Raw genomic sequence first — 26,157 nt, 5'->3', positions numbered from 1 at the left:
ATATAAGACGACGGGCTTGAATCCGCCTCTGACTTTCAAGCTAATTGCTTGATATCACCCCACGGAACATCTTTATCTCATCTAACTGCACTTTAATGAGACGCAGCAGAGGCAACATCTGGCCAGAGCATTGATGTAAATGCCTTCACTCTTATAAATCCCCGTTTCTATTTAATGCTCAAATAGGATTTCATTGGTAATCTTCTGGACGATTTGCGCAATGGTTCCCAGGGCCCGAAAGGAAAGGAAAGAAAAGCGGGAGGCCTGTCAGACAACGCGAGCGAGGATGAAAATCGTCTTCATTAAAATATGGAATTGCATTACAAGAGGCTTTTCATTAGCATTTTATTGGACTCGCATTTAGTAGATAGTGGAAGGTTCAACATGTGCCCTGATGGAGTGAATTGCTTGAGGCACTTTAACAAGTGTCAAAAGATGCCTTATGACTAAGAAAAATAAAAATACTTACTCGAGTATGTATACTCTAAATTCATTTTAAATGAAAAAAAACCCACCCTCAAAATAACCGCACCAACCTGGAAGTACTTTGGCCCACTTGACCAGGCGCACCATCTGCTTGCCGGCCAGGCAGTTGAGGCTGGACAGCAGGTGGTCGGTGGTGTCGGGCTGCGTGTTGTCGAAGCCCGAGTACACTTCTTCGGGCTCGATGAGCTCCAGCACGCTGCAGATGGACGGCGGCAGGAAAGGTGTGACCACGCTGGCCCCTCGGGGCACCAGGGCGGCTTTGGTGGCGTTCAACTCCTTCTCCGACGACAGGAAGTCCACGCCGGCCGCCGCCTGGCTTTCCTTGGCTGCCTGCGAGTCATCGCCGATACTCTTTAACTTGCCCAACTTCTTGGATTTACGAGCTGTTGGGAGGAATGCATTGTTAGTCATAGCCGAGTAGGTAATTGGGGCAGAAAACTCAACAGAGGCGAGAAAGTTTTTTTTTTGTTGCAATAATCTAACCTGGAGAAAATTAGAGCATGGATCAGTTTTTCAATCAGGTCTCATATATTTTATTTTGGCTGTAGACTTTTTTGCGCTCAAATTTTTGGCCAAAAAAGCACATAAACAAAATCTAATGGGGCTCAACATTGAACCTTGCGGTGTGCCACAGGCAAGTGTAGAAGTGAGTGAGCAGTGGATCCCGATAGTGACGCAAACATTTGCAAATATCATTGCATCTGGCAACTCCTCACCTCCGAGGTTCATCCCGGCCTGGAGGCACTTGCGTACGCGGCACGCCGGGCAGTTTTTCCGTCGGATCTTGTCGATGATGCAGTCGTTCCTTCCGGCGCAAAGGTAATTGTGCTGACCTATCGGAAGAAATTCCGTGTATGATTTAGCATTTGGGGCAAAGTAGTGCTGCGCCCCACCTGAACCAGCAGAGGGCAGAATTTCAGCTCTTGTGACTGTACATGGCTGAATCTCTGACCCAAACAATGATGACCTTAGTCGGTGATAAAAGTGTCATCATATCAATAAAATGATTTGACACAAGATCTGAGAAAAAAACACAATTTCTAGAAGAACTCACGATGAAGTAGCCATTGCCGTATAAATCACCAAGATATAAATCCCCCAGACTTTATTGCAGCCATAAAACTTGCAATCACTCCTGCAGAATGAAAACAGAGTTAACCCACTCTAGTTGCCACCTAACGTGCTAGTCTCCATCTTCAAACAAATACACTCGGAAATACCGTCCATCGTGCCAAATATGAAAAGCGGACGTTGCCACCTTCCAAAATAAAGCAGTGTACTATTGAATGTCACGTGGAAAGCCAAAGCCTCCAAGGAGAAGCAGGCCGGCGTAACCGTGATGCTTACACGCCTAACGTCTGGCCCTCAGCTACAACCAGTCCGCTCGTTTTTTTCCCTCGTCTATTTATCCATCCATCCATCCATCCCTCGCTCCTTCTTGACTCGGAGGGCCATACGCCTACACATGTATACGCGCACACACACTTACATAGTCCATGCCGCTCCACTTGACGATTTGACAAGAGAAAAAAAAAACACACAATCTTGTATTTCGCCTGTCCAACACTCACACACATAGTTTTTAGTTTTCACATGCACTGTTTTGTACGCCCTGGCGTCAAGCGCGTTTGGCCGTGTGTGTGTATGTGTGTGTGTGCGCGTTTGCCAAAAGCCAAGGAGGCGAGCTGCAGGAGGAGAGGCAGCAGCTGTAGCCCCGCTTCACTATTTCTGGCAAAGTCACATGACTGTTACATAAGCTCATTTTTCCCGCTCTAAAAAGCTGTAAACTGCGACACAGGAAACACATAGCAGGAAGGAGCGGCCAGTGGGCCCAAGACAAAAAAAAAAAAAATCCTTACATGCACACACACGCGCACACAGCGTTGCAACTCTTGACCGTTGGGCTCGTTCCCCAGAGTCGGGTTAATGATTGTGAAGTTGTCACATGGGCAGAAGTCAGTAAATGCGCATGTGTTAGGCCACTATCAGACCAATGCAAGAATGACTAAAATGTCACTTAGCATCAATTATGTAACAATTAGGTGCAACCAATTATTATTTTTTAGCTCAATGCCATTTCTGATATTTGGTGGAATAGCCAATTGCGTTTATTATTATTATTATCAATATTAATATTAACATTATTTAAAAATAATATGTGACAAATATTTTGGAGTATTTTGTTGCCTTCAGTACAAGAAAGATGTCTTAGATACTTTGTCAGGTAGTATTTAACTTAAGAGAGAAAAATTGGCAAGCAATGGACTCTAAAATTAATTAAAAAAATACCCCCAAAAATTGCAAAGAAGCTGACATGCGGGAATTTCTGGCAAGTACTGGCTGCTTAGTTGACCAGTGACAAAAAAATCTCCCTTCTTCTTCCAAGCCTGACTGCATTTTTCAAAAATACACTTGAAGTGGAAAAAGCTGACTTATAAAATGTACAAATATTTTTTTCATTATTTGTAAACGCCTGTAATATTTATATATTTTTTGTGATGATTTATTTCTGTATTTTCATATACCCAAAATATATTGCGAATTATGTAATGTTGCTCTTAGTAATCACCCACTCTTGTGTATCGCTGCATCCTGTTACATCACTGAAAGGGAAACACACACTTAAAAAAAAAATACACTATGCGCACAGACTTTTTGAAGTAAAGCCAAGCTGACATTTTATTTTTAAAGACACAGCAACGTTTGAAGCCTCGAGGAAACAAGGGGCTGCCCCTGACTCTATAGTACAAGAGACGCCATTCAACGCCGCCCCTTTTATCACCCCACGTGCTAAAATCATCAACAACCTGATGATGCATTAATCAATTGACATAAAAAGTGTCAATTGACCGAGGCGGACGACCAACCTCTTTGAAAAGAATGACTTCAGTCATGAGTTGTCCTTTTCACTTTGAACAGATGTGTTCAGGCCTTCCTCGTAAAATGTAGCATATTAGCTTAGCTTCTTTGGTGTAAAACTGTAGGGGGCGCCCTGGAGCTGAACCCATACATGCTTACAGTCTATTTTCCAAGCTGCATTGAACAGAGCCTGCTGCCTCTAACCCAAATACCTTCCAACAATGTGGGTCACACACACACACACGCTTACAGTATCGTTACTCCTGCAACACACACTTGCCTGAACACGAATGTGTGCAAGCGTCTGGATCCTTCGCGATTACGACTTGTATGTTGCTAGACGTGTTGGCGAGGTGGCTGCGCTCCAGCTGTTGTTACATAACCACCCCCCCCCTCCAAACACACACACACACAACCTGAGCCATTCAGTTCCGTGGGAGGCCCCGTCCCGAGCTGGGAAAAAAGGAGCGATTGGACGCCCCGACAGCGCAAGCCAGCGTCCTCGCCTGACCTCTCTTTTTTGCCAGTGGGAGACGTAAGCGGACTGGCAAGCGCTGGTTTTTTAGCAAGGCGGCGGGGCTGTTGCCGTTCGTAAATCTTTGCGCTTCAATAAGAGTGACTGGCAAAAACAAGCCAGGCGGGCTAAAAGGGGAATATTATTGCCGACGCGCCAAGCCGCTGATGACATGTGAATAATGCGCTGGCGTCCCGACGCCGATGCGCAGCGCCGCATGGAGCTGTTTATTGGGCGCAGCTGTTCTTTATTAAAATACAGAGAGAAAAAACTCAACAGGAGAAGCGTTTGGCTGTTTCCGCAGTTCATTAACAACAACGATGCGAGTTTTTTTTAACGTGTCATGCTGTGAAAGAAATGCCAGATGATGGGCAGAAGTTAAAATGGAAAGGCTGCTTCAATTAGAAATCCAGAATGTTTGATTTGGGTTCTTGAGACTCTTCCGTGCCTATTCTATTGATAAACACGTCCACCAAATTTCGTCTGAATTGGCGAGACCGGTAAGAGGGACTTTGACTTTCTTTTCCTGGCCCCTTTTCATGGAGTTGGCTCCAAAATGCCTGCCCCAACCCCAATGACCAATTTCCTGTTTAATTTCGGGCATGGGTCCTAGAGACTTTGATGGACATGACCACCAAATTTTGTGTGGATTGGTGAAACTGGTGATGGAAGCTAATTATTTTTCCTGCGTCCTTTTTCGTGTTATTCACCACAAAAATGCCTGCTTCAAAGAAAAAAGAAAAAAAAATCTAGACCCCATTTTTATAGCTTTACTCTGAAATTGCTACTTCAAAACAAAATGGCCGACAACCGCAGAATTAGGTTTCCTTGGTAGTGACACAATATGGCAAAATAATGCGAGTCCCGCATTTGCCGTTGAAGTTCCGAGGACTCATTATGGGGAAAAAAAATCTCCCGACGTGTTTTGGTCCAGCTTTCGTCGTTTACCCGCCGCAGTCAGACGAGTGCAACCGTTGAATGCTAATTACTTTTGCAGTTATGAGTCGGCTATTCGTCGCACCCCCTCCGGGCAGGAAGTGCTGAAAGAAATCAAACTGAGGGTCAGAGTCTTCTCTGTTCCCCTTGTACACATGCCCGCTCTCTGCTGTTCATCTCCATTGGCCAGTCAGAGGGGGAAATAGTGCAATAAAAAAGGGGTGGGCGGGGCGGGGCGGGATGTCACGGTGCTGACGCATGGCTTCCCATCCCTCTCAATTCCCCCCGCCTCGTTATCTGTCTGACTTTTCCTTCGTCCTTCCTCAACGCTGCCTGGCTGTCCTCTGTCTCTCCTCGCTTGGCCGCATCGCTTCCTCTCTCTATACACTTCGGGCTGCAGATGACGGGAGGGGTCAGGCGAGTTGCGATGGCCGGCAACCTTCACCGAGTGCCCTCATAACGGCGGCTGTCGAGAAACAGCCATCATTTTTGCCGTTGTTATTTTCGGAAGGTGTAGGACGGGGAGTCGGTCTCCCTGGCGACGGTGTGTAAACATCATCAGGCTTAAATGGGCATTTGATTTGGAAAGGGCGCAATTGCTCTTGTTGAAATTGTCAGGAAAACACCCCAAGGCGGCCGACCGTCACAGCGGCTCTGCTTTTTATTCATCAAATGAAAAAAAATAACCACTTAAATGTTAAGAGAACAAATTTAACCTGACCTCACATCGCCCTTTTTCACAGTGAATCTTTTTTTTGGGTGTAAGCAAAACAACAGCAATGAAAAGCTCTCTAGTACAGTAGCCACCCCTCAAGGGATAATAAAATAAAAAACCTGAACAAGCTTCATGTAAGCAAATCAGTCTGGGGTTCATCGTTTTTCCTTCCTAACCTTTTTTTCTTTTAAATAGAATTAGGTCCCAAAATGGCTTCTTCCAACCAAAAACTTTCCGTTCAATTTCACACGTGACCTTGTGACTTTTCCTGTCATGATAGACATGTACACTCAATTTCAAATCGATTTGTCTTTTTTTTTTTTCTAATCTCCTAAAACCCAGAAAAAAATGAAAACTGCCACGATGCATCGTTAATATACCAGACCAAGACGCCACTTGTAATCTTGCGCCCCCTTTTTCAAGCTCCCGACAAAATTAGCGCAACAGTTTTATCCGTACGATACAAGCTTAGCATCCTACCTTCCACGGCTCTTTTGAAGAAGACTTTGCAGCTGCCACACGTCACCACGCCGTAATGGCAGCCCGACGCTTCGTCCCCGCACACTAGGCACACCTTGGCTGTCGAGGAAGGTTGCCTGAGCGGCGAGCTGCAAGGACATAACACAAATACATCAGACATTGGTGAGTCACCAGCATGTTAAAAATCCCCCAAATGAACGCCGGCCGCAACCCGACCAGGCAGTTTGCAGAGTGCCTGCTAGTTCCTGTTAGCCACCGCTACCCAACCAGGCAACTTCTAGTTTCTTCATTGTGCGTTTTGCACCCCAAAAAATATAACCTCATTTTCTGGGATGGCTGATTTTCAAGCATTTCGCCCAGTGCCCTTTAAATGGGATACTCGAATAACCCGCACGAACGTTGCGTGCAGACACACGCACACATGTAGATGGGTACGCACCGATGAGAACACCTTGTATCAAAACATCCAAAGTGGCCTCAGCTTCCCTCTCCTTTGCTGTACTAATTGCCCCTCTAGCATCTAAATCAATGAGATGCAAGGTGATTGTCTGGTTAACATTCTCCTTCCATCCTTCATCAAGGCAGCTGCCAACCTCTCTCTCTCTCTCTCTCTCTCTCGCTCGCATTTCCTCCAAGCTGGGAAGGGCTCCGGCGTCGGCGGCGCACTCGCTTGCAATCAGGAGCGCTGATCTAATTCCCCCTCGTCCATCTACACACACATTCAATTTGTTAGGACGCTTAGAGGAGTCTCTGGTGAGGTGTTTGTCTGACTCCCTGGCACGGGGCCGTGTCATTCCCCATAATGTCAGTGTGTGTGTGCAAATCCAATCCATGTCCAGCCATGTTTTTCAGCATGTTAATCTACAGAACACACATGCAAGCCATACGCCGGGCCGGGCCGGGCCTTATCACACAGTCGCGGGCGTTGACATCACAATCAATCGCTCTGCACTGTGACGAAAGGCAAACACACGCACGACACGTGCGTCTAAAGAGCCAGCCGGTCTGCCCGTCCAGCAGCAAGGTGACTTTCCCTCCCCCAGAGGAGTATATAGGTCAGTCACTGCGCGCTTACGAAAGCAGAGCTGATAGAACAGGCTGCAGTGACTGTGCACAAACAAACCAAAAAAAAACAAATAAATGCTCCAAACTAAACACCAGCCGCTACCTGACTAAGCAGCTGGTGTGAATGTTGCTCGGTTCGAAATCGATCCAAATGATACAAACAAGCAAGATAAGGAAATAAAGAAAAACCTTTTCTGGTTGTAGTCACGTGACATCCGCAAGGTGAGCTGTGATTGGTCGTTGAGTAGATGATGCTATCAAATGAATTATGGAGATAATGTGAACTTTTTAGTGCTGAACATTGAGACAAGTTGGCGCGAAAAAAATTTCACACAGCATTTGTTTTCTCCTGCTGCACATATGCTAGAAAGCGCCGAGGTTCGAATCCCGGAAAATGTCCTTTTCATCATGTCGTGCGACCATGCCACCCTCCGATGTTGTGAACTGGGATCTTTCCACCCAGACCCTCGTCATGTCTCTATTCCCAACGCGTTTCACTCAATGGGACCAACTGCACGGATCAAAAGGTCTCATTCTTTGCTCCGCTTGCTTTTTTTCTTCTCCCTCTTGTTTTCCTTTTATTTTCTTCCTTCCCCGCAGAAAGCCCAGGGCGGCCGCTTCATTGTTTTCTGCGTCCTTTCATCTCTTAAAGATAACACACAAAGAGAGCTAACTGGTGTTGCTGATGTTTATTTCCCCCGACCGGCGCGGGTACACAAGGCCTCCGGTTCTTCTTAGACCGGCGAGGGGGGGGCTGCTTACACGCAGGATAAGAATAGAAGTTAAGGCCCACTGTAACACACGACGATGTTTGGGCCGAGACTTATCCTCTAGCTTTTCCTCAAGTAATCTGCACGCTGGAAGAAAAAAAAAAAAAAAAGGCCTTGCAGCAGGGAAGTCCCGAAAGTGATTCATCACAGCTTCCACTCAAAGCCACTCCATCATGGACGTTACAGTAACTTACAGCCTGGCAACATGGCTGCAAAAGCTGCCTTGCGGATGCTAGAGGCTTCTTTTTTTTTTTTTGTCATTGCTGCCTTGCCTGTTCTACACTGTCCGATATATAATAATAAAATAATGATAGGAGCTGCCTGGACGGGTTGCGGTGGCTAACGCTAGTACTGAAATGGGGTACACAGGTCAAGCTTAGTAATTGGACGTGCAAGGAAATTCTCCAAATTCAACATAAATGTTTAGTTGGAAGAAGTCATTTTGGGAGACATTTCCATAAAAAAGAGGCCTGTAAATAATAAATAATTCAATCAATAAATACACAAATTTAAAAATAAATAAATAATTGCCCCTGACACCAGTTTCATCCATCAGTCTGAAATTTGATCTATCAAAAAAAAAGACTAAAACGTCAGAGGGACCCATGAGAGAAATTGAGCAGGAAGGTGGCCATTTTGGAAATGAAATCCACATTACTTGTAAATTAATACTAATATTAATAATAAATTAGAATTGAGAAATCGGCCTGGCCTGGAAATGTGGCCACTCTGCGAACGGCTGGCCGACGTGCGCAATGAATTCACTGTTGTTCTGCACGACTTCTTCTGTACATTAGTGTGTGTGCGTGTGTGTGTTTGTGCACTTTAGCTGTTTGTTTACGGACGCGGCGGACTCGCTAATGTGCTTATGTGGGTCAGCGGGGTTCGTCGGAACCACGTGAGCCCTGCCGACCTCCGCCGCCACCTCACGGCTCATTATTGGGCCCTAACAATGTTATCTCGCCGACGTCGCCACCATCGCCGTGACTTTGACTTGCCGCGCATCTGTTTGCTGAGATTAATCCGGCTCGTCCTTGCTCTGCCTTTTTAGCGCTTTCATTCGTCATTCGGACATTGGGAATAGTACGACACATACAATTGGAAGCAAGGACGATAAAGGGATAGATAAATAAGCAGATAGATGAATAAACAGATAGATAAATAGCTAGCCAGCTAGCGAGATAGATAGATAGATAGATAGATAGATAGATAGATAGATAGATAGATAGATAGATAGATAGATAGATAGATAGATAGATAGATAGATAGATAGATAGATAGATAGATAGATAGATAGATAGATAGATAGATAGATAGACTATATTTCCGCATGAAATATGCAGACTTTGAAATATCAGATGTGTCAACTGTACATGCTTAGTCACTCATCCTTGACTTTACACACCCAAGCAGACCTCAAAATCTATTTATACCGCCCTCGACTTTGCATATTGACAAAGTGAACATAGCAAAACTAAAGGGGGGGGGTAGTGGACGAGAGGAAGAGAGGGAGGGAGGGAGCTTACATAAGACCGTCTAAACATTTAGGTTGACCCCCATTCGGCAGAGGAGAACAGAGAGAGACAGAGAGAGAGGGCACAGGAGAGCCTAAGGGGATTGGGTTACCTTCGCCAAGGTGACCCTGGCATCGCGCTGGCTGGCCCGCCCGCCCGCCCGGCCGACTGGCACCCGGTTCGACCGAAAGGCGAGACTTCCCCTTTGTGACTTTGCTACTTCATTGCGCTCTCAAGGTGGATGCCAACTTTACTCATTTGCATTTTTCCCTTCTATATGGGCCTCGGAATTATTTTGATGGCACACCAACATGCCATATGTCTCCTGATTTTTGTGGGATGTCATTTTAATGTGACACGTGATGTCATTATTGCCACCTACCAGCCACGTTTATGCACGCAAACTCCGAGTGACCTTTCCCAAAATCATGATCATCACTCTCATGAACAAAGACAAGACTGTTTGGAGCGTAAACAAAAGCAAGCTCCCGGGGGAGCTGGTTCAGGCCGCGGGCAGCGAGACGCTCAAGAGCCACAACAAACTAAAAGTGACCCTTATCTTACATTTAAAATCCGTCTCGAACTTAAATGCCAACTCTACGCATGCGTTTCAGGCCAGAGGGGGCGCCAGAGGGCATCAGAAGCCATTTTTAATATCTTCCACATTTAGTGTTACCTCCAAAAAATAAACTGAACTCATTACTTGATTTTAAAAGTAACTTAGTTGTATCATAATCGTTAGTTTGGCATATTGTAGTCCAATGCCTTTTTCTACTTCCTCAGTAACCCAGGCAAAAGGAAATAATTACTGAAAAAGATAAATTACCCTCTATTAAAACAATAGCGCTATTCATCCGCGCAACTCTTTCGCCGCCTCATTGAGCCATCCCCAACGGCACAGATTTTTTTTTTTTTTTTTTTAAATATCTTTAGCAGCGCCAAGGGGTCGGTGCTTCACGTGCGCCTCACGTGCGCTCATCTGCTATTGATCCCTGGCCACGGCTGTTTTTAGCTGGCCGTTTAAAACGGAAGCAAACAGCCGCACGGAGGGTGGCGCGGTCTCCTCGGAAACAATGGAAACTGGCAAAATGATTAACACGTGTTGGAATGTCCATGATAAGAAGACAAAGATCCCTACTTGTCGGCCAAAATCTCCCAAAATAGGCACGTAGCATAAACACCGCGCTTCAAAGCTGCACTGGGTCGGCGTGGATCAACTCCAGACTTTGATTTTGAAGCCAGCCGCACACCTCACTTGCCGAGAAGGAACCGGACAATTGCAAACAAATTACAGTTGGCCCCGAGCCGCTCTTGCATTTTTGAGTGTTAGCGTTAGCATGCCACTAATTCTGATTGCAACGACATCTCAGCCAAATTAATTACAGAAGGTCGGCAAGTCGTGAAAACTAGCCGGTGTGTGTCCGGCTTTAATGCTTACGTCGCTTTCTCCCGCACGGCGCATGACTGATTGGGTCCGGGCAACAGGTGACCTCCGAGAGCTTAGAGGTCCCCGGCGGGACAAATCCCTGGAGAGGAAGATTATGTTGAAAGGGATCAGCCTTGACCTGAGCCACCTCGACACCGCGCATGCACGCGCACACAAAAGCGCACTCCTCGTGCACTGCTCTCCAAATTTGCCCTGTCACAACGAAATGCATTTTTCTTCCCACCATTCAAAACAGTTTCCAGGTAATAATTAAGTCTGACATTCATTTGCTAAAATAGGATAAAAAATTACAGTGTACTTTACACAACCCAGTTATTGTGTTGTTGAAATTAGCTTGTTTTGAGTTAGCTTGTGTTTACCTATCTTCTTCAAATGAAAGGGCTTTTAGAAGGACTAGCACCATGGACTGATGTGATAACAACCACTTCACTGCGTGCCCTGCTTTTACTGCTAAAAGTCAGCTGGAATAGGCACAAGCTCACCAGCAACTCTAACAAAAACAGAAAATGGATGGTTGGTTGATAGATACCTCAACATCAAAAAAGCAAGTGGGCAAAGTCAAAGTGAACATGCCAAAAAGCATCCCTTTCAAACGGCGACCTTTCCATCTCACATGTGACAAGAGGGAAAAAAGGCCTGTCGCCAAATGTGGGTTAACGTCGGCTGACACATGTTACCAGCGAGCCTGTGCAGTCACTGTCACATGTCATCATTCTCTATTGCCACCGGTCATTTAGCATCCCGACGTGGTTTGAGCAGACCTTAGACTTTGTGGGTTTTACACACACACACACACTCAGACCGACTAAATGACGGCTAAATTTAGCCACGTCGGGGGTGTTTATTGTTTGTCCACTTAACAGCCGAGCGGCCGGCTGAAGTCGGACGGCTGCAAAAACCTCCAAGACCAAAAAGAAGTGGGCTGTAAGCAGCTGGCTCCCGTCCAGGCGGTTAGCACCGCCATTGCACATTCTGCACGTCGGCTCGAGAAGTGCTCGCTCGTCAGCGCCTGGGAAGTAACTGACGGCACGCAGTCAGCAAAGAAATATGCGTGGAGACAGAGATGGACGTGATTGACTTGCATCGTTTTAGCCGTGCGTCCATGTGACTTTGTGTGACTGCCATTTTGATTTATCAGCAGATTGTGTCATGCTGTTTATCCCCCTCAAAAACAAAATCACTAAAGGTTGTATGGATGGCTGATTCCTGTCAATTTTGAAATAGCCACCATTTGGTTTGTCAATACTAACGCTAAGCTAATGCTAACTGAGTCACAGTTTACAGCCACATTTTGATCAAATTCAAAAATTGAATGATGACATTTTGATACGGAGAGAGCACGAAACGGAAGGACAGGATTACAGGAAGTAGACATCACTTTTATAAAATGTCAACATTACGCTAAGATTGCGACCTGGTAAGCTAGCACAACATACGCTAGGAAAAGAAAGTTGTAGGGTAAAAAACACACACACACACACACACACACACTCACATGGGAGTGGTGTGGTTAAGCTAAAAGTGTCTGCGCAGTGACCTTTTTCAAATTCAGTTTGTTCACCTCCGAAGGATTACGGGCCCAGATGGCCGACGGATGAACAATGCAGCACCTGCTGAGGGACATAACGCTATTAGCTTTGACTGAAAAAATACCGCAAAAAGCGAAAACCGCTGTCCGCGCATATGGACAGAATGTCCTCACGAGAGTTTACTTGGAAATGGTACAAAAGGATGAGCACTAATTGCATTCAGAACCTTTTACCGCAATATGAGCGGGCTAACCGAAGGCTCAATAAAAGCTAGGATTTGCCACACAAAAAAACCCCACCATGTTTGACCGTAATTTTTAGCACCTTAGTTATTTTCATAGCATTCAGAAGTTGTATTTCTACGTTTAGCCGGTTAGCTAAGTTTAGCCAGAAATTGGGAAAAACGCCTATTAAGTACGAACAACCAAATATTTCTAAAAAAAACAAACAAACCCATCCAAAACGGCAAAGTTCCAAACATCAAATTTATCCAAAGTATCTGTGACAAGTCAGCAAATGAGAATGTAAAGTCGGCTAGCTTTCAATTGGCTAATCATTAGCCACTCCGCGTGTTCAGTGACGGAATCACATATGACCCTCAGAATGTGCTTGGATTTATTCTATTTCGTTATCATCTGTGCAATCAAGTACACAAACAGCTTTGTCTATTTTCCTCTGAGACTAACAAACCACTTGCGGAAAGAATTGCAATTCATTCGGCCTAGCAGTGCTCGGCTATATGCTATTAGCTAACAATTTATTTAACCTCAGTAAATTGGCAAATTAGAAGACGGGATGCCCGAAACATTAATGATTAGTTGACTTCAAGCTTTTAACGCAAAGTCGTAAAGTCGACTCGTCGATTAGTCAACGACTCGCTTTTCAAAGCAAATAGGTAGAAAGCCAACACGGGTCATGTCGGGGTGACCTTGACTCAGGTGAAAGCTGCCTCACACTTTTGTGATGTATATTTAATAAGGCGCGGCATTTGCAGTGGTGCATGTGGATGCCCTTTTCCACAGTCTCCCTGCAGGTCTGCAGGGGATTTCGGGATTGAAGGACATGTCGGGCAAGACTGAAAAAGTACCGTCTGAAATAACATTACATTAAGAAGTCCCAGTGTCGTCCCACCACGACTATTTAATCATTTAGGTTTCTTAAAACCTTTGGACGGACGTTGCAATTCTCAAACTGAACTCTCTTCGGCCAGACTTAGCATTAGTGCTAACGTAGCACGTAAGGTTACTCGCATACGTTTGGATGGAAGGCGAGCGTGTTGGAAATGCAACCTTACGCGCTCGCTGTCATCTGACCCGAGCGTCCTTGGCCTCTCGCCCGAAGCTGCCACAGTCATGTGTTAAGCTCGTGTTTCGCCGGCACAGACGTGCATGTATGAACTTCTCTCCACAAACTTGTCATTTATTCCCCCGGCCCCGCCCCTTTTAATTAATCATCAAATCTGGCTTTGGCACAAAGACGCCGTTCAAACGCAGTTATCGCCCAAGCTAACACTCCTCTGGCTGGGAATTACGCCACGTTTCCACGGAAAGGAAAACTGTTGAGTCATTCACTTGCTTCTTTGCTCTTTTGCGTTTTTACTTCTTTATGGGATGTGTGAAAATGTTTATTTTTGAATTTGCACAAAAACTCTAGTTTGGCCCTGAACTGCAAAATCTGTCTTTAAAGTCACAGAAAGGATCAAGATCAAGTGGGCGTGCAAACCTCATCATATGAGCGTGTACATTTTCTGTATTTCCTCTCATTGCATTTGCTATTTTTAAAACAAAGTCATTCCACTGTCACAAGGGTCTCATCGTGAGCATAATAGGATTATGGCGCAATGCATAAACAACTATGAGACGCAAAAAATTAGCTTCAGTATGATGAGAAGTATCATCAAGACGTGTAAATACATTTTGGAAGATACGTGCGCCGCCGTTTGCACATTGAGTCCCACGCAAATGAATAACAAGTCTGTGAGCGCCAAAATGGCTTTTGGCTCTTCATTGTGTATTAATGTCCAGATGGTTGGCCGTAATCTGCCCGACTTCCTGTTTACAGACAGGTAGGGTTATAAAGTGTCTAAATATAACGAGGGCTTTATTGAAAAGGCTGTAGACGCTGATAAACGCGCCGGCGGAGGCTAACAAGGATGGCTGGAACCAATGCTAGCTTTATTTGCTGATTTATTACTGATTCATTTTCATGACTTGGTCAGTTCAAATGTGTCAATGCCAAGAGACGTCATTAATTACGACTGATTTATCACAATTGTAATCCTACTTCCATCGATCATGAATTTGTTTAGGTCTTCTTAGGAGAAACTGTCAAGTTAGCAAACAAGCTAACCACCATGTTGGCTAATAAGTTAGCATGACTTGAAAATAGCATGCAAAATGTTTCTCAGAAGCAAACAGTGCATAAGGAGAATTATAGAAATATTGAATTTATACAGTATATTATACATATATGGGAATGTTCTAGGTCTCAAAAGTCAACAAATTAGCGCTAAATCTGGCCAAAATATTTGGGAAAACACACTTTAACGTTGCACAAAACCTAAAGTAGTGTTTCAGAAAAATACAAAATGTTTCAAAACCAGGCCAATAGGCTTCCAGAGCTACATAAAACCTTTTTTATAAGTACTTGGCAATTTTTCTTTACCATTCACATTTGCCAGCGTGATGCTAGCCAGGGATAAATAACACTGTGGCGTGTCAAATTTAGAAGACATTATTTTCATTTTACAGGGATTTTAATAACACTTATTTACTGAACTTTAAGTATCACTCATCTAATACTTTAAATCTCTGAATCTTGTCAAATGACGCAGTAAGTAGCTCACACAACTACTACACTGTATGCAGTCCCATTATGAAAATCAGACTTGCACTGTGAGTGCAGCTGCACAGGCAGCGTTTTCTAGGTCAAGCGCGTACACATCGCCAGTCGTGCATATTTCCAAGCAGCAGAGTGCAATTTGCCAAGAGAACCTGCTTGCCTCCAATATTCCTTCAAACTTTTTGTCAGGTTAGCATGAGGGGGGGGAGGCTGTCGATAGAAACGTCTCACGGGGATCGACATGCTACGTCGGTCCCGCGCGCTCCATGTCACTCCGTTTTAGCATCACGGAGATTATGTCAGCGCCAAGCCGCCCGCCCCCGCTCCCCTTTTCCCTTCTACCCCACCTCTGAAAGTCTTCGAACATCCTTTTGGATTGTGAGGCTTACATGTCATTCCGGTGCTATCGCTGCCTTTCACATTAAGCGCCTTAAACGTGGTGTCAATGCATAAATGTGGGCCAATGAGTGGGCCCCCCGCTCAATCCAATTAGCCGTAATGAAGGCGGGGGATCTCTGAAGCGACACTTTCTAATCGTTTTTCGCCACATGACTTATAGAAAAATACTCCGTCTTTAAATAGCAGGTTTTTAGTCAAGCATTGGACCGTTGCCATTACAGTCAAACCCCACATGTCGTTACAACTTTACGTTTTTCATTTCCTGGACCGAGTTATGGCGCTTTTGGAAACAAGATGGCGACGAAGCGTTCCTAATAGGAAACTAGTAATTGTGTCAAGAACATTTTATTTAAATAATACAGCTTTGTATGTCACGAAGGAGATAAGTTAAGCCTGGATGCTTAAAAAATAACTTACATAGACAGCAATGCGAACCCAATTTGGTTTGTCGATCATCAAGCTACGCTAATACAAAAACAAGCGGTTGCTTGTTTGTTTGTAGATGTATTTCCTAGAATACATGGTTCAAATTCAGTGGCAACCGCAAAAAAAGTCCCCAGGATTCCTAGAAATACTGTCGCCGATTTGACCTTAAAAGTGGCAGCTTCAAACCAAAACGTCTATTATGTTTTTGGGCATGACTCCATGTGACTGTTTTTGTGGGTCTACTCATAATGGACAAATTTCATGTTGCTAAATTTAACGGGCTTCGGGGGCTGATTTTTTGTTTCTCGCGCCTACTTCAAAGTATTCTCGAAAAACTGTGAACGACAAGAAATCGTGAAAAAAGCAAATTAAATTCACAATTTTTAATAGCCTGCTTGCATCGAGGCTAACTGGGGGCAGTGACCCATGCCGAAGTTCATTCTCATATTTAATAAAGTGACTCATTTTTGCTGTTTCATAGAATCCTCATCTTTATTTATGACAAAGCAGTATTCATAAAAACATAATAATATCAGTTCTGGTCATGAGTTTATTTACTGATACATTCAGCACTAAAATATGCCCCTGTTTTTTATTTTCTGTAAATGTCAATTTTCAATGCGAAATCTCTGAAATGAATAGCAAATCAGTGGAAAAGATTTAGCGACACTCATAAACTTAGTTTCCGTCTCAGCCGTCAATTATTTTCCTCCCGCCGATGAATTAGGCTCGCATTTCATCAATAAATCATCCGAAGTCAACTTTTAAATGGAACGTTGTAAAACGAGAAGAAGTCCCGCACATTGGCATCGACACAGCTGTTGTTTACAAAATGTCACCAAGCTCACGTAAGCCCGTGTGGATCCACAAGTCCCCGGCAAATCTGAGACCTCCATCTGGGAAGCAAAGCCCACTTTTGCTGCCCTTACTTATCATCTGCTGGCTTAATAACAGAGTAAGTCAGGAAGAAACTGAGAGATGTAAAATGATCCCAAACTATTTATCACGCATTATTTTCATTGGTTTCCAATCACTGCAAAATGCTACAATATACAAATCTACAATCTTTTTTTCAAACATCCACAAACGGCCATCATCCCCTAGATTTCATCATAAAAGGTGCGAGAGGTTTTTGTGGACTGGACTTCAAATGACCTGACCCGTGATGAGACATTCAGTACATTGTCCAGATTCTCCTTAGGACACCTCAACCGCCAGCAAAGACGTTCATAACGAACTGTTGACAAGTCAGAATGTTCCTGGGTGTCCACGGTGTCTGGCGTCACGACCCCCGTCGCCTTGAAATAGAAGGCAGGCCTTCTAAAAAAAGAAGCCGCATGCATTTTGCGTTTGGACGCCTCCCGTGTTTGTAGGCACGCTCCTTCATCCAAGTTCTCAAAATGTTATTGTGACATCGCAACGCCGAGCAGTCATTAAGTTGTTCCCGAAAGTCAACAAAGAAGTTAGAAGTTTGGGGAGTTTTCAAAATGTCATTTTCATGTTGATAATACTTTTTTAAATATTCAAGGAAGCTAACAAAATAATTGCCAGGAAAGGTGTGATGCTAACCATAGAACAAGTTCGCATTGTCCTATTTGATTATCATAATTCAATCATTTTTTTATATTGCATGCTTATTTAAAATACAAGGAAATGTCATATTTACATCAATGTTTTATATAATTTTTGTGATTACTGGAAAAGTATCAAACATGTAGAAACGCATTTAACTGTTATATTGCAATTTAAAAAAAAAAGTGAGTTAATGAATTGAATTATGATTCAAATCTTCATATCTTTTTATCTTAATTCCAGATTTCAATACCATATTTTAAGAAAAAATAAAACAGGTGCAAATAGATTGAACTGCTCTAATAGCATGTGGCTAATTGCTAACATCAAGCCTTAGAAATTACAGTTGACATTGACATTTGTCAACCAAAAGCCAAAAAAAAAAAAAAATGGTAGCATTCCTCTAAGGTCAAACCACGTCCTATCGCTGGATGGTAAATTAAGATCATAAAATGATATGACGGCAAATGAGAAGCCGCATCGGAATGCCAGCATGCCCACATCGCAGCTGGGTTTGTTTACAAGTATGAGTGTATGTGTGTGTGTGTGTGTGTGTGTGCTGGCCACATGGGGACCCAAAGCAAAGGGAGCCCTCTGAGGGGAATCACTCAACCACTCATCCATATCGCAGATGTCCAATAAATTCCATCATGGCAAAAGTATCGGAAACATTCCGGCATTTTCTTTTTTAAATAGAGGCGCATCCTGTTGTGTTATTGTTACCTGAGCGACCCTGATAAGACTAAATCCCCCTCTTAGTAAAACACAAAAACATCCACAGTAATAAATTATCATCTCATGAAATGAAAGAAAAAAGAGCTTGCTAGCTCTGACGAACCACCGCGGCTACAAAAACCCGCCGCTGTCAATGTGACCTCGTTTTGAACCTGATAATCTCGAAGCAGAAAAAAAAACGTGCGAACTTTTCCATATAATCGACATGAGAAGGAACACATGAACAAACGAAAAGCGATCCAAACCACATCAACAAAAATCCGTCATGACATCGTTAAGTGGTTTCACGACTCATAAAAGGGCGCTGGTCGGCTTTCAGGTGACTTTTTTGGAAGAATCTAAAATGCACTATGACCTTTATGTCCTGCAATTTTGTCCACCGGCTACCACATTTAAACTCCACGTACCAGACAGATGCATTATTCATAAATTTGTGTATTTTTATTATTTTATTCCACCCTGGAGGAACGACTCGATTCATACTTGACCGTTCGCCGCAGCCGTGGTTGTCCGGGCATATTTTAAAATAAAATCTAGATTTGACATGCAACATGGACCTTTTCTAGCCATGTCTATCATGACTCTCAAAGTCAGGAATTTAGCTTTTGACCTCACTCACAGCTCATGAAAGAAAAACTATTATAATAAAGTACCGGGAGTGATTCACTCCTTGTCATTACTGATTCAAGTCAATCGTGAAAGGTCAAAAAAAAGACACATCATTTTCAAACCACTTATCATGTCCATCGCCCTGCTTGCGGGTTGTGTAATTACTGTCGCATGACGTGCAACATACTCCAACAAGTAGTTTTATGCAAATCTGTAAGGTGAACCTGTTGACCACTGCAGCATGAAAGAGAAAAAAAATGCTACAGTAACACAATATTTCCGTCTCTCGCTAGCTGCTAGCTAAACGTAGAGCGACTGTTAGCATCATTGAGTAATATTTATTTAAAAAAAATGTAATTTAGTTGATGTTTTTTATAGTTCCCCATTTCAATGTCAGTGTATTAATATTCTTGAGGAATTAAAATTGATTTTTTTTCAGAAAAATAATTTACATTAAATATTATATCAGAGGCGGCTCGGTGGGGCACTGGGTAGCACGTCCGCCTCACAGTTAGGAGGGTGCGGGTTCAATTCCACCTCCGGCCCTCCCTGTGCGGAGTTTGCATGTTCTCCCCGGGCCCGCGTGGGTTTTCTCCGGGCACTCCGGTTTCCTCCCACATCCCAAAAACATGCTTGGTAGGCCGATTGAAGACTCCAGATTGTCCCTAGGTGTGAGTGCGAGTGCAAATGGTTGTTTGTCTCTGTGTGCCCTGCGATTGGCTGGCAACCGGTTCAGGGTGTCCCCCGCCTACTGCCCGTTGACGGCTGGGATAGGCTCCAGCACGCCCGCGACCCCCGTGGGGACTAAGCGGTTCGGAAAATGGATGGATGAATATTATATCAGTGGCACAAATCAAATGATACATTTGTCATAGCATTTATTGTGAAAGTTTCTGGGAGAATATATATGGTCCTAAAAAAAAAAAAAAACATTGTGTGAAGGGCCCGTCCATTTTTCACTTTTTGAAACAGTAACTAAAAAAATCAATAGATCAGCAGATTGAGATTTGAACTGTAGAACTACAGAAGTTGGAAAGACGGCCCTGAAACGTTTAGCCGCTCACCATCTCTGGCCGGCGTCCAACATAAACATTGCGCCGATAAGCTTATCCACCTGGGCAAGAATCTAGTTCAACTCTGAAAAACCGGTTCTCCCGTGACGGAGGGCCCTGGAGCCACAAGATTTGCTTGCGGTGCAACGCTCGGCAGGCGACTCGTAACTGAAGCGCCTGATGCCTCCTTGTCTCTGTGATCACACCAAACGTGAGCTTTAATTTTTCCCCTGAGACAAGAAAAAGGGCAAGGCGGGCGAAGCAAGATGATGCCATGATTAAATATTTAGGCCGAGGGGGATTATGTAACATTGAACTTTAGTGAGACATTCCTTTCAAAGCTTGGCGAGCTGAAAAATCCCATTTAGGATTTCTTTGCTCGCCCTCCCGTCAGATTCTCCCAAGCGTCAAATGTTTATTATTCATAAATAATGCTGCTCGGGGGAATTTAAGAGTGGATTCAAAGTTAGCATCAAAGTTAGCATGTTGCAGCCATGGCTAAAATTTTACATTTGAATTATTCTTTATGAAAATTTCAGTTTCATTTAGCAATATAAAGTTTGGTAGACATTTCTATTGCAGGCGTTACCCGAGGTGTTTGTCGTTTCTAGACAGCTAGCTACGTGCTTAGCATACTCGTCTGCCTCAGCCATATGCTAAGCTAGTGTTTATAAGAACTCCATTGCAAATATTTGTCTGAGTATTTTAAGCAGCAGGAGATCCTGAACGATCTCTTTTCTGTCGCCAACTGATATGACGTGAGTTCACCTCCAAGGCATCAGTGGTACAGGTGGACCAGAAACCTCCCCATCTAATTTGTTAGCTAAAATACGCCCATGGGCCGAGTATACGTAATATTAGCGTGCGTGAGTACGATTACTCCCGTAATTAATCTCATCAAAGGGCGTTCGGTTTGTCATAAAAGATTTTGACTGTGCTGCGTTCAAGACCGAAAACCTCGATAGCGAAGCAGCCAGCAGGCATTTGGAAGTTTGTGTGAAGCGGCGAAAACAAAAAGCAGGAAATGGGCAGTGTTGCTAATTACCTTGAAAAAGTAACCTAATTACTTTGCTGATTCATTGAATTTCTTCTAGATGAAGTATCGGATCCTGGTATCACAGCACCCTTAAATACCCCCCAACTTGAAAATAGGCCTTTTATCTGCCCCCTACTTGGTATTAAAGCTCGCTAATTCCTTGTTTCCCACTAAGACATTCCAAAACTCCCTCAAAAGTTTGGCGGTGTCACTGAAGCTCAATCAAATCCAATTTTGGCTGGTGATTCAAAGAAAGGCCGCCTGCTGCAAGCTTGGGTGTGTTGGGGAGAGTCCAGACTACCTTTTGATTTGTCTTTAATTGCAACGGTTTCTTGCAGATTGCAATGGCACGATGAGTCATTTTGTGATCTCATGCTTAACCCCTGTGTCAGTAAAGCAAAACCTGGAGCTGCCATCTGATCCTCACACGCCTCTTTTTTTTTTTTTTAAACCTGCTGGGTCAGTGTGTCATGCCGGCTGCCTTTAAAGTCATTCTCCGGAAAACCATTTAGCAGGTCGCTAGCTACGTATAAATAAATGATATGTAATGTGCAGTTTTTGCAATTTTTCTTTCAATGATTTGCCTCAAACCAAAAAAAAAAAATTCGCTGCTCTGTAAGAAACCATCACGCTTTATTTCAATAAGCCTTAAAAAAAATTAAAAACAATAATATTGGGTTTGTTGTGTGCTCCATTTCCACGAGTCACAACATGACATGACACAAAATACTGAAAACGTTAAAAAACACAATGACTTCATTTGTCTGTGTGACTAAAGTCAACTTTGTCTAGCGCACTTCAAAAAAACTAAACAAAACCACAGCCGTAAGTGGTGTGATGTACATAATAAATCAACTAATAAAACCAGCAACCCAATAAAATAACTAATAAAGCCAGTAAAATAAAAAAGACAATATTGTATTAGATCACAATTTCCTTTTTGTAATTCCTTCTCCAAAGATCTGTGTTACTTTGTATTATTGAACCGCCAAATCATTCTTCATTTTTTCCAATAATTGATGCTAACATTAGCTAGCTTACTAGCTTAGCCCGTTAAAAAAAAAACGTTAAAGACGCACATAATCAAAGACGCCAAAAGGCCAACCTAGGTTGGTGCCATTAAGGACGCCTTGGATTATTAATTCACACCTACATCCCATTTATTTTATTTTTGCCACCACAAATGAACACCTACTGCTTATTCAGGTATTTTAATGGCGCTAATTGAATGGCATCATGGACTAATGATACTTTGAATGGCCGTGACATTTCCGTGAAACGCTTTTACCCAAAGTGACGTCCCAAGGCGAAAACAGCGACAGAGCGACGCCGAGTCAACAATTAAACGCTAAACAATGATCGAAGGTGTGGTCAATCACACAGGACCTTTGTCTTTATGTCAAAAGCAGATTGAATGATGGACTTTTTTTCTCTAAAACAATATCCGAACGGCGCCAAGCTGGCGCAATCACAAAAACATTAACCGTAATTTCATGAGCTGTCACACAAGCGTGGGCAGTAAATTATCGGAATAATTTGTGAATGAATGGGTTAAAAATGATCAACCGTTCTTTGCACACTTGTGGCATTGTTTTCCACACTTGAATGAGTCTTGGTAAAAAGTTTCTGCCATTCTTTTGTCGAAACATACCAAAGATATTCGACACCGCACAAGAATATGACATTATTTATTTTAGATTTCAACACAAATAAATACATTTAAAAAAATGGATGCACTCACATATTAAATAAAAACTGATTTTTTTAATCGAAATCCGTTTTCGTTAGTATGACTGAAAACATTTATAATATATTATTATTTATAATTATTGAGTAGAAGTAACCTTGTTTTTAGAATTTCTCAAACAAAAACAAACATCAACGGAAAAGTCTCTAACTTGAAAACAACAAAACAGAGCAAAAGCAGCACCAGCCTGTCAACAATCATTTTCATCCTTTGAGGAAACCAGTGACTTGAAAGTCAATAAACGCATTTCACGTCACCAAAGTGGGCCGATGGGGTTAAAAGTGCAACTCTGGCTCCGAACTGGCATGAAAAGCCGGTCCTCTTGTCACTGGGCCGTATTTTTAGGGAACGGCCCCTTCCCCCGGCCCCTTCCGAGCACACCCCAGCCAACAGCGTCACACTTTTATTGGGGTCCGGCCTGCGTTGTGTGAATGTTAACGTGACTTCTTCTTTTAGCTTTCAGTATGTGCACAATGGTGGCAGCTATAGTAGCACTCACTCCAAAAAAAAAAATTTAAATCTTGTGTTACAAGCTGCAATTGGGTGACCTCGTAAAAAAAAACTTATTTTACTGTATACCTATTTTCTTATGAATGACAATTACTACCTGATGAATGAAACGACTTGAAGTTTTTTTTTTTGTGTAGCTCTGCAACAACAAAGACAGGCTAATGCATTTCGACATCAATGACAATGGCGGCGTACGTCTCCCAACACGTGAACGATGGTGAATATTGCCAGAAGGGGAATGATTCATTTGTTCAGTAGTTTGCTTAGCCAGTGGGAAATGCGTCACGGCTGTCGGCGAGGAAGAAAAAAATATATTTTCATTCCAAAAAGAGTCTTCAATGCGACAAGCGTCGGGCTTTCGTTGAGCGTTACCGGACCGGTGCGCTAACTATTCATGAGCTCTAGGTGAACGCTTCCATAGAGGGAAGACCGGAGGCGGGACGGGGTGAGGCGTGGTGGGTCGGCGGGGAATAACCTCATTCTTGCTTGCAGCCAGAGTGATTTATTCATGCGCTCGCCCCAACGCAGAACAAGACATCTTCAGAATATTTTTGCTAACTCGGGGAAAAGATACTGAAAAAGTCTACCAATGTCACTCTTATGAATGGTAGCGACTTGCGCAAAAGCCTTGGGGAACGCCAGAATAAATTGGAACCCGGCGTGCAACAGATGAATGGCAAAAAAAAAATTAGGCCTTTCGTCCATCATTTTAATTCATGTGATTGGATTTATCACGTCCGGTGTTCCTCAAGGCTCTGTCTTTAGCCCACCAAAGTATTAGGTGTTCCTCAAGGCTCTGTCCTAAGCCCACCAAAGTGTTATTCTAATATATAATGAAAATAATTCAAAACCTCACTTTCTCAGTATTTCAAAATATATTTCGGCCAAACCTTAAGTGTCTGTACCATACGACTCTACGATTTGCTATGTTTCGTTATACCGCCTTGCACATGAATAGAAAGCAATTTAATTGACTTTCATTTTACTTTAATGAAGAAAAAAAACGACAATTAAAAACAAAATAAATAAAAAGAAAACTTAATTCTATTACAATTGTCATAAACATAACCCGGTGAGGATAAACTAGTTGCAAATAACAAGCACTACAGAAATATTACGCCATTAAAAACAACGGGCAGGAGGCCACAATGCATCGGGAGTCCGCTTGTGCACGCGCAAGCTTTAATTGGCAATTTAGTATCCAGCTGTGTCTGGATTCATCAAATCATTTGCATCCATTGATTTAGCGGAGGAACATACAATTAAAGGCTCATTAAGACGCTCTCTGGAGTACGCCTTTTCGGCCGCTTCGTAGAACATTGAGGGTTGGACGGCGTCCAGTGCGAGTCGTTCGCCTTGCTTGTCGGCGACATCGATACTTCCATCTTAATACAAAGTGGGCGTCTTTGAAATACGCGCCATTCAAGTCATGTAAACTTGATTTTACAGCGTGTGATATTAGCGTCAAACAAGAGAAAGATCCTCCTCTCCTGGGGATGGCGAGTTAAAACGCAAAGAATGCTCAGATGAAAAGCCATCTTTAATTAAAACCACTTTGAGCGGAAACCAATAGTGAAAGAGAGGAACAAGGGGAGCCAGGGGATTTTTGCTGTTATCCAAAGCTCTCTGCGGATCAAAGTTTGTAGGGATGTTGAATGGTTATGTAATTTTTTTTTTTTTTTCATTCCTAGGAAATATAAGGCCTTGAATACAGTAGCGAAAATTTCTCTGTCTGTCTGCTCGGACCATGTAGGCCAACTCGTTTACTGACGTCGTGTCTGCCCGCAAGGCTAAGCTGGATGTCATTAGGACTTAATGTGGCAGTGATCCTGTCAGCGTGGATACGAGCCAAAGTACGAACCTTGGAATTTGCGCCTAAAATTGCTACTTCAAACCAAAATGGCTAACTTCCGTTTCAATTTTGACCATGGCAACCGGAAAGATTTTGATAAATATGTCCGCCCAATTTTATATTATCAGCGAAACTGGGGTCAGGGTTCAAAAGTTTCTAACTTTTTTTCCGATGATGCTTCATTTTGGTGAGTTCCAAAGAAGGAGTTGGTCAAAGAATTCACCAAATGCTTCAAATCAAAATGGCCGCCTTCCTGTTCAGTTTCAAGCTCCAGACTTTTTGGTGAATCCCCGTAACGGCAGACATGCCAGCCCAATTTCGTGTTCATCGGTGACACTTTAGTGAACCAAACCTATAAGTCCAAGTATTCCCCAAAAAATCAAATTCATCAAAATGTTGGAAACACAGCTTTGCCGTAGCGCTTGTTGCTATTGAGTTGTTTAGAGTGGTTTCCTTTGGCCTGTTTGCCCAGTTCCACAATACACTCCAACCCCCGAGCACTCGTAATTGTTTATTTCGTCAGTCTGGCAATAAAAGCTCGTCATCAATCATTCATAATTCATGACGCTGCTGACACGCTGGCCCATTAAACCGCATTTTTGCTTCCAGTGAGCGCCGCTGTGCTAACGCTGCCATACAGTAGAACAACACACAGTACAGTCAAGTGCGCGTCATTGCTTTCATTTCATTTTTAGCCTGCCTGGTGTAATGACCCCACATGACTACAACAAAGCGCCCTGCTTGCTGCAAATACAGTCCAATGATTCTCCATATAAGGCCAGGGAACTTAATGCATAGCAAAAGTAATGGGGAAAAAAACAAGTATCAGAATGCACTCAACTAACGGCTGTCGTGAGAATAAATTTAGACTTTTATGTGAATAAAATGAATATGAGGAAAGAAAGTCATCATTTTGTAAGAATAAAGTTATATAATTAGTTTGTATCAAAGTCAAATTTCTCGTAGTCAAAATACAAAAAAATGAATGTCATGAGAATAAAGTTGTAATTTAATTTTTTTATCTGAACAAAAAGTTTTCAACATGTGAAAAAGTAATTTTATG

At 43.1% G+C, this 26,157-nt stretch overlaps 1 protein-coding gene across 1 annotated transcript in view; it reads right to left on the bottom strand.

The window, feature by feature from the left end:
• The window catches only part of nr3c2 (nuclear receptor subfamily 3, group C, member 2), a 36,319-nt gene that overhangs the window by 7,007 nt on the left and 3,155 nt on the right, over positions 1–26,157 (bottom strand). Inside the window, exons 3-5 of the mRNA XM_037256661.1 lie at positions 5,991–6,118; positions 1,203–1,319; positions 537–869 (exon numbers count right to left, since the gene is read on the bottom strand). Of these exons, the coding sequence (XP_037112556.1) occupies positions 537–869; positions 1,203–1,319; positions 5,991–6,118 (578 nt within the window). The remainder of the gene's footprint in view (positions 1–536; positions 870–1,202; positions 1,320–5,990; positions 6,119–26,157) is intronic.

Source organism: Syngnathus acus, chromosome 1, assembly GCF_901709675.1.
Source record: "Syngnathus acus chromosome 1, fSynAcu1.2, whole genome shotgun sequence".
In the NCBI taxonomy this organism is placed as follows: Eukaryota; Metazoa; Chordata; class Actinopteri; order Syngnathiformes; family Syngnathidae; genus Syngnathus; species Syngnathus acus.
The sequence above is the reverse complement of the archived record's forward strand: the minus strand, read 5'-3'. Positions and strand labels throughout refer to the sequence as shown.